This window comes from Sparus aurata, chromosome 21 (assembly GCF_900880675.1).
Source record: "Sparus aurata chromosome 21, fSpaAur1.1, whole genome shotgun sequence".
Taxonomy (NCBI): domain Eukaryota; kingdom Metazoa; phylum Chordata; class Actinopteri; order Spariformes; family Sparidae; genus Sparus; species Sparus aurata.
In genome coordinates, this window is record NC_044207.1 from 34944067 (window position 1) to 34952905 (window position 8839).

At 40.8% G+C, this 8839-nt stretch overlaps 1 protein-coding gene and 1 gene segment (V, D, J or C); one reads left to right on the forward strand and one right to left on the reverse strand.

Moving 5' to 3' along the window:
* Window positions 1–327: 327 nt before the first annotated feature.
* On the reverse strand, window positions 328–1670 carry LOC115572858 (uncharacterized). The gene is made up of 3 exons (XM_030403309.1): window positions 1400–1670; window positions 1242–1321; window positions 328–904 (listed from the first exon to the last, which is right to left on the reverse strand). The coding sequence occupies exons 1-3, from the start codon at window positions 1490–1492 to the stop codon at window positions 328–330; spliced, it is 750 nt and encodes a 249-aa protein (XP_030259169.1). The 5' UTR covers window positions 1493–1670.
* Window positions 1671–5339: 3669 nt separating this feature from the next.
* LOC115572859 (Ig kappa-b4 chain C region-like) lies at window positions 5340–8179 on the forward strand. The segment is given in 3 exon segments: window positions 5340–5355; window positions 6720–6773; window positions 7836–8179. Coding segments are annotated over 3 exon segments (414 nt in total).
* The last annotated feature ends 660 nt before the right edge of the window (window positions 8180–8839 follow it).

Consider the following 8839-nt stretch of genomic DNA (forward strand, 5'->3'; position numbering starts at 1 on the left):
TTTCAATGACTTCCATGTCACGGGGAACCCTCTGAATAAACATGTCATCTTCTGTGTAAATGACAAAGTCACACCAGTCACAGCCAGAAACCAACATTTGTCCCTGGATTTGCCAGTAGTACGCATGGGATCGCCTCAGTGTGTGTCTACCCTCCCTGATAGTAATGTAAGGGCAGTCCACATAGCTCTGCACATTTGGGCATTTGATTTCCAGCAGGCCAAACACTGGCTGCCCCTCAGGATCGTACACGATCCCATCAGGTGATGATCTCATCCATGGGGCATCAGGGTGAATCAGGAACCCACAGGGGTAGTGATTGACCTCCCTTACCCGCAGTACTCCTCTACTGCTATAGGATCCAGGTCAAGCCCCCGTCGCATGTCAGCAGTCTGACTGGATGGTCTCAGAAGCCTTCTGGCAAGGTTTTCAGCAGAGCTTTCCCCCCTAGAATGACAGACCTCTCTAAATTTTGTGGAGGTAATGCGGCCCCTCCTTAGTTGGTGCCACTCAGCACTGGAACTCTGCTCTCGTGTGCTGCTCTCAATTTTGTGTGCTGTCACCAAAGATGTTTCAAGGGACGCCATATGATGGTGTTGATGTTCGGAGCAGACGAATGCACAGGTAGAGGGTCCCAGCCTGTAACCAGGGAGTGGCAGCTGTGGGGGAGAAGGGGCAACTGTATGTGGACGGGTCCTGGGGACTGTCCTTGTTGGCAGCTGGTAGGACAGCACACTTCCCTCTTGCACCTGACCAAACTTGGATCCAACCAGAGGTACATCACTGGAGATGGCCATCGTTGTGATCATGGGAGCTTCATCAGCAGTGAGTCCATGATACACGTCCTGAACTTTCAGCGTGGAGATGTCTGGCAGAGTGCAGTTGATGCCTTTATACAAGTTGCTTATGTGAAAAAAAAACCCCACAAACAATTCATGTCATAAATAAGAAACACGTGCAAAAGTATGTGTGCAGGCACACATGTATGTATGTAACTAATTGAGTTTTGTGCATGTGACAGGTGTGTGTGCTTGTGAGTTGCTTGTATGAAGAGGGTGTGTGTGTGTGTGTGTGTCCATGTCCATGGAAGTAAGTAAATGTGTGCAAAGGTAGGGGTGGTGGTACATACATATATATTTGTAGTTACGTGTGCGTTTAAGCACGTAAGTGCTTCTCTGTGTGTGTAAATGTGTAAGTGGATGTGTTCAGTGTGTGTGTGTGTAGTATTAATAGTAACACATACCTGATTCCTTCAACAAGCTTCCTCTCCCTTGGTCTGGCTGACAAGATGACCATGTCATTAACTGGACCAGGTTTAATGCCCTGCATCCAAACAAAAACACGTTTCTATAAACATTGAACTGATATCCATACATAAAGAGTCATTAAAGGGTTGGTTACCATGGTCCTTGGTTTATGCCACTTCTGTTCAGTCTCTGTACAGCTGAACACTGGGGGAACAGATGTAAGCCTCAGCTGACAGTAGTGGGCCATCTGGTACAGTAGAGCTGCCACGTGGCTGCACAAGGCTGTACCTGCCACACAGGTGCACTGGCATCTCTGCAACTTGACTGGGTTTGAATCCCTTAGCACAATCTGTTTACAATAGCAAATGTTAGTAAGAGAACAAAATGTACTGGCTGCAAGTCTAATAATAGAAAGACAACATTAAATTAGTAAACTTCTGTTAGTAAACTTAAAAACTGTGCAAAATGAAACAGGAAAAAGTGTTATAAAAACACAATTTATTTGTAGTTAACCATGTAAAATAGATGTGTGTAATCTCACTTTACTTATTTCAAAGAAAAATACAAAATAAACGTTTAATTGAAATTATAAGAACTCAGAGCACATGTTTCTGTAAGAGCCATTAATTTTACATTCTTTCTTAATATGACACCTCGGGTACCTTAGGACATAATTCAGTGATTTATCCGTTATTCGCAGCAATGACATGACTCACAGAAACTTGATATGACAACAGAAACCTGTTTCTTAGTCTGAACTGAACCTGAACTGAACCTGTAGAATGACTTTCCCTTACACTCAGACAGTGAGGCTTCTGGCTTTTCTTCATGGACCTGTAGCACTCAGCCCTAACTGTGAACAGGTGAAGAACGCCATTGCTAACACTGTTAATTGTGCGCCGGAAGTAGTTCGGCTGGCTGAAAAACCCGGAAGTGCCAGACCGAAAGTCCGCGGCATATAGGCTACTGAGGGAACATATGGATACAAGGCGAATGTGTTATTTAAAATGTGGAAGTTACAGGCAAAAACGCAATTGCATCCATTCTAGCGCCACCTATATTCCAATTTGCACCAAATTTGGCACAGAGCCTCCGGGTGACTTTAGGAATAATTGACTTATGTTTGATGTTGAAAGCATTTAGTTTGACTGAAATATGAAACAATATGGTTTTTCAGCTGGCAAAAAAGATTGTTTGGTTATAACTAGCAGTTTTTTGGAGTGCCAAAATTCTTTTGATCAGACACATCTGGAGATTCTATGTGCAAAGTTTCAGGCAGATGGGACTTAAATTGTAGGAGGAGTTTGAAAAAGTAGGTTTTGCATATGCGCCGATTTAGCGAACGAAATGTGCAGCAGAAGTGGGCGTGTCCTATGTCAGAAAACCCAGCTCTATTCAGGGAACATACGGATATAAGGTTTGCGACCATGTTATTGAAAATGTGGATGTTACAGGCAAACACGCGATTGCATCCATTATAGCGCCACCTAGTGGAGTACATGTGCGATTTCTGGTATCGAAGAAGTGTGTCCTATTCTATCTGTGCCATATACATTTCAAATCTCTCAGCATAATAGTTTGGCTGAAATCAATGTTTGTTGTTTCTCTTGTAATAAGCCACGCCCACATTGACCAGTCATGACCACCTTCAAAATATGGCGTCAGGATTGGCCTTGCATCATACTGACCAAAATTTCGTAAAAATCCGTGTAGCCGTTCAAGAGATATAAACTTCCCATATTTTTAGCGCCCCCTAATGAGCAAACTTCGCCAAATTCATCTCATCCCTTCCCAGTCTCATGGCAACCAAGGATCTAAAGTTTGGTGTTAATAGCATTTATTTTGACCGAGATATCAAACAGTTTACATTTTTATAGCTAGCTACAGAAATTTGTTCGTTAATAATTTGCGCAATTTTTGGCAGAGCAAAAATCTTTTGATAACTTCAGATCAGGTCCAGCTGAAGAGTGTATGTGCCAAGTTTCACACAGATCGGACAAAATCCCAAGGAGAAGTTCGAAAAAGTAGGTTTTCCAGTTTTTGCGATTTAACGAAAAAACTTTCTAACCGGAAGTGGGCGTGGCCAATCGCAAAGTGATTCAGCTCCATTCAGGGAATCTGGGGATACAAGGTTTTTGAATGTGCGACCTACGGTGTGGGAGTTATAGGCAAAAACGTGTTTTCCTAGGTTATAGCGCCCCCTGCAGGCGGATATATGTAGTTTTTTGTGTCTGAGATATTCGCAGGAGTCTGGAACAACCCTCCAAATTGCACCACCCTCCCTTGCACGGTTTAGCCTGCAGCACCACTTTTAGCCGGAGAAAAATAAAAATAATCTTTACAATTACAATAGGGTTCCTCGCACCGCTGGTCCTATGCTTGCATACGCGTTTCCTCGGCCCCTCGGGCTTGGCCCCCTGATAAAAACACCCCAAATTGTTATTATTTCCTGCAGACTTGAAATGAATTTAAATGAAAAAAAAGAAAACATTCAACTTAAAGAGACATGCAGCAAAAAAGAAGAAAATATCAGGATCCAACCTAACTCTTTAAGTGAAATATAAACTTTGATATACTGTAGATTTAATGTTTGGACATGTGGACAGATCCAGAAAACATAGAAGTTTTCATCAGTTACAGTTGGACAGATTTCTTTGTCTCAAGTCCATGTAGTAACATTTTGGCCACTGGGCAACTAACTCAGCTGAAGAGTATCATGTCCTCTTTAAAAGCTCTGCATCAGTTTAATTCCTCACCGCTTAATGTTCTCATTAGTCTTTTCTTCTGGGTTCTGTGATTATCGTCACACATCTCACACATTTTGGGACAGGCTGCATATTTATCAGTTCTCAGAGGCACTTTTCAAAATTAAAACATGGTCTTCATAGTACTTGGGTCTACCTGTAACAGGAGGAAATGTTTCCTGTAAAATCTAGAATAGCATCCGATCATGATTTTCCTCAATTAGCATACTTGCAACAAGGAACTATTTGTTGTCATAGTCTGCCATAGTGGCCCAGCCATTCTTTACCTCAACTCAAGGGATGAGGAAGATTTCTGAAATTCTAAAATAGCGACTAGGTCTTGATTTACTTTGACTACACGGGTGACAGGCTTTTAAGGATGGGCCTGTTTTTCTAAATTCCTCTGTACAAGAAGGGTATGTTCAGAAACCTTGCAGACTGTTTTCAATCAACTCCCCTTTGCTTGATGATGCATGTAAGAATCTGCACTTCCATCCTAGATACAGCTATAAATAGGTCTAAAGTTTGGTGAGTAATCCAAAACTGGAATGTGTTGATTTGAATGTATCATATTGTTCATTTTGTTGCTGTTTAGGTCACTGCTGACTGTTTGCCATTGCTGTCTACAGCTTTTAAATCTAAACTTGGGCATTGTTGTCCTCAAGCTAGTGCTGACTATGATATTCAGGTCACAGCTGACCATTATACATTAATAGTTAAAGTTTGTAAATATAAAGCAGGGCATTTCTCTCTTCTAGTCTCTGATGGTGGGGTTGTTCATGTCACTGCTGACCATTCACCATTGCTGGCTAAAGCCTATACAGGTGAAAAAAAGCATTTATGGTACACTGTTGATTATAGTTTTTCTGTTTCATTTTCTTATTTTATGTCCATCTCTAAAAAGATTTCAAACACCGTTGTTTAATTGAGGCCTTCTACATTTCGCTTGATAGTAAAATATTCAGCTCATTTGATGTCAGGCTTTGTTGCTATGTTTCGTCTCATTACAGATTATTGCATTTAAGTAACCATTGGTTGTTACATTCCTGCTTGGTCAGTGAGCTTTCTTGGGGGAAATATTTGGCTGTTGTCTTTGGACAGCTTGCCCATTCATTTTGAGGAGGAATTATCTTGTTTCTGCAGAAGGCGGACGTTCCACAATTACAAAATCTCCCTATAGAGAAGCTGCACCAAATACTTTAATCAATAATAATCATCACCTATAACTTGCTCATCTGTGAACAAGATTCATGAAGATTCATCTTGAATCTGTAATAACATATTATTTTTACCCAATACACCTGTCTTAATGTGATGTGACTTTACATATGCAAATGTTGAACTGGATCCATGGTTGATAATGAAGGTTTGTAAAGGAGATCTGTGTCTTAATGTGTTTTTTTTAATTTAATATGGTTAAAATAAATGTGTTCCAGTATATAACTGAGGTCAAAGGTCACCAAGACATCTCTCCTTAAATATCCAAAGTTGGGTACTATTGAGGATTAGGCAGAAAGTATTTTGATTTCTATTAAGGTTATTATTTTTTTTTTTTTTTGGCACTTGTTTTGACTCATGATCATTAGCGGTAAGAGTAAAGATAGTGGAATGTGTGTGTGTGGTTGTGTGTGTGTGTCCTCAGTGAAGTGTATCAGTCTCTGCAGTAGCTTCCAGCTGCAGCAGTCAGTTCAGTTTCTGTTCAGTCTGATTGAGGGAGGTTTTTGTACGACGGTTTTTCACTGTGTGAACACAAGGTCACTGCCGGGCCAGTGAACACTCTGACAGTAGTAAACTGCTGCATCTTCAGCCTGAACTCCACTGATGGTCAGAGTGAAGGCAGAGTTTGATCCACTGCCTGTAAAACGACCTGGGATACCTGATGCTCGAGTGCTAGCATAGTAAATGAGAAGTTTAGGAGGTTCTCCATCTCTCTGTTGGTACCAGTGTAACCAGCTCCCGCTATAAACATCCTGACTGGTCCTACAGTTGATGGTGACGGAGCCTCCCAGAGCAGAGCTCACTGCTCCAGGCTGAGTCACTGTACTGACCTCTGGACTCTGAGGACACAGAGACAAAAACATAAAGCAGCGTCATGGTTTTGTGGGCTTCATTTCAGAGGGACGGATGTTGATAGAGGAGAGGAGTTTGATTCTCTGGACTTTACCTGTGAAGCAGCAGCAGAGGAGAGTCCAGATGAGGACGCAGATCAAAGTCATGTTTTTGATGAGGAGGATTTCTGTGTCTTCTGTTGTCATGAAGGACAGCTGTCAGTCATCCAGTGTTCAACTCTCAGGACTATAAACTCCCCAGAGCACTGGAGCATGGTGCTTCTGATGCAAAGTGGCTCTCTATGGAAATGCTCTGACTGACTCCAACAGGGACTTGGATTACTCTCATCATGCTGTTATCAATCGATCAATTATTCAAAATATTGATTAGGATATTTCAGTGTCAATTTTATAGGAGTTTGGCTTCATACTTGTTGAAAACTGTGTTTCACAATGTCATCTGTCTTGTTTAAATTAAATGAAGATGAATAAAGTTTTTATTAAAAATCATCATTTTAAATAAAAATATACATTCTGTAAATCTGTGGCTCTGTGTTATCGTCACTTATCATATCAGCTGATGATATTTTACAATCAGAGACTAATTGTGTTGAGTGTGTTTTGTCAAAGTCAGAGAGCCGTGTCTCTCTACAGTCAGAGGTTTTTGTACGGCGGCTCAATGAGTTTGTATCACTGTGGTACACGTTCGGTGGAGGAACCAGACTGAATGTTGGAAGTAAGTCAAATATTTCAATGTTTTTCTTATTTCAGGCACTATTTTTTCTTTTTTTCTACATATTAAAAAGAAAATAGCCAGTTTTTCGAATAAATGTTTAATTTTTGCACAAATATTTGTCAGTAACAGACAAAGTTTGCTCCTGAAACAAAAAATTCAGAAACTAATTCTACTAAATATGAAATGTTAAGACAGTATAGAAATCATTATTTCCTCCTTTAATGATAAAGTTGCATGTTGAGGGCTTGTAGGTTTAGTTCAGTGTGTCAAAGTCAGAGAGCCGTGTCTCTCTACAGTCAGAGGTTTTTGTACGGCGGCTCAATGAGTTTGTATCACTGTGGTGGACTTTTGGTGGAGGAACCAGACTGGATGTTGGAAGTAAGTTTCTGCACAAATCCTTCGTAAAAACTGTGAAGTCATTTTTGATGTCAGGTTTTGGATGTTTGAGGCAGATAAATATATCTTGTTTTAATTCCAACACTTTTATTCTTCATGTTTTAATTCTCCTCCTTTATCATGGAGGCTAACTCAGAGCAGCTTTACTAATCATTTCTTTACACATTCCTGTCAAAGTGACATTTACACAGCCTGAAGTGTAGAAAAGATAAAACTGTAAACCTGTTTTACAAATGTTTTGTAAGAGGAGATGTAATTTTTCACCTCAGTGATAGCAGTGTTCAAAACGCTCCTCTTGTCCAACATTTGATTGCAGTCGGTTCATTTTCTGTATTTGTGTATGTGTCCACTAAATATTTTAAAGTCACATATAGTTCAGGTTTTGTCTGATTGTGATGAGAAAGTTTGATGTGTTTTATTTCCAGTGTAGTTTGATATATTTCAGCTCATTCTGTTTGATGATTCTCTCTGTGCTGATATGCATGAGAGGCTTCTTAAAGGGAAGTGAAACAATGTGTGAGTGAGTGACTGGTGGAGCAAAAAACCATCTGACAGAAACTCCTTAAAGGACTAAATCAACTCTCACACAGTGAAGGTGTCCCAGTGTCTGCTGGTTGATTGACAGCAGTGTGGTCCCTGTCCTCTAAGCTGATTGGTGTCTCCTAGGTGATGTCCGTCCCACCCTGACGGTGCTGCCCCCCTCCAGTGAGGAGCTGCAGCAGGGGAAGGCCACGCTCATGTGTCTGGCCAACAAGGGCTTCCCCTCAGACTGGAGTCTGTCCTGGAAGGTGGACGGCAGCAGCAGCAGCAGCAGCAGCAGCAGCAGCAGCTGGGAGCAGAGCAGGAGCCCCGGGGTGCTGGAGAAGGACGGCCGCTACAGCTGGAGCAGCACCCTGAGGCTCCCTGCAGACCAGTGGAGGAAGGTGGGCTCTGTGACCTGTGAGGCCACCCAGGGCTCCCAGACTCCAGTCTCAGAGACACTGAGGAGAGACCAGTGTTCCCAGTCCTGACCTGACTCACTGGGACTCTGCTGCTGGTTTTACTCTCATACTGCTCTCAGCTCTCTCTCTGTTCTCTCTTTCTCTCAACATGTTTCAACATTAATGTGTTCTTGCTTCTGTTTCAACATTTTACAACAATAAAGATTTCATTACCTTTATTATAAATGAGACATGTCTTTGACCTTCTTCTTCAACATATGATATATGAGGTTTTCTGTTTCATCTACTCTTGTTAAGTTTCGTAATATTACAATTTTTGAGTATTTCTTTTTTCAAGTCACGTGTTATCACAATCATCTTGCCTTTAAGAAGATGAATTTGTTCATGAATCTTATTCTCGTTTTCTGAATGAAAAAATAGAAATAAAATAACATTAATTCAGCATTATAAATAAAAATAAATATCATCTGCGTAAAGTGATAACTCCTTCTCTTTCCTCAGATTGATCACAGTTTGAAAGTGTAATTTGTGTAGCTTGCAGTAATCTTTCTCTCTTTCTCAAAACATGTCTAAACATTGATGTGTTCTTGCTTCTGTTTCAGCATTTTACAACAATAAAGATTTCATTACTTTCATCATAAATGTGACATGTTTATGTCCTTCTTTCAACATATATGATGTATGAGGATCATTGTCAGATTAAAGCACACAGTCATTCAAATAACAATT

Coding starts and splice junctions, on each gene's coding strand:
- LOC115572858 (XM_030403309.1), bottom strand. CDS start 1,492: ATGGCCCACTACTGTCAGCTGAGGCTTACATCTGTTCCCCCAGTGTTC. Junction 1,322..1,399: donor GGCATAAACCAAGGACCATG/GTAACCAACCCT, acceptor GTTTGGATGCAG/GGCATTAAACCTGGTCCAGT. Junction 905..1,241: donor AAGCTTGTTGAAGGAATCAG/GTATGTGTTACT, acceptor TTTTTTTCACAT/AAGCAACTTGTATAAAGGCA.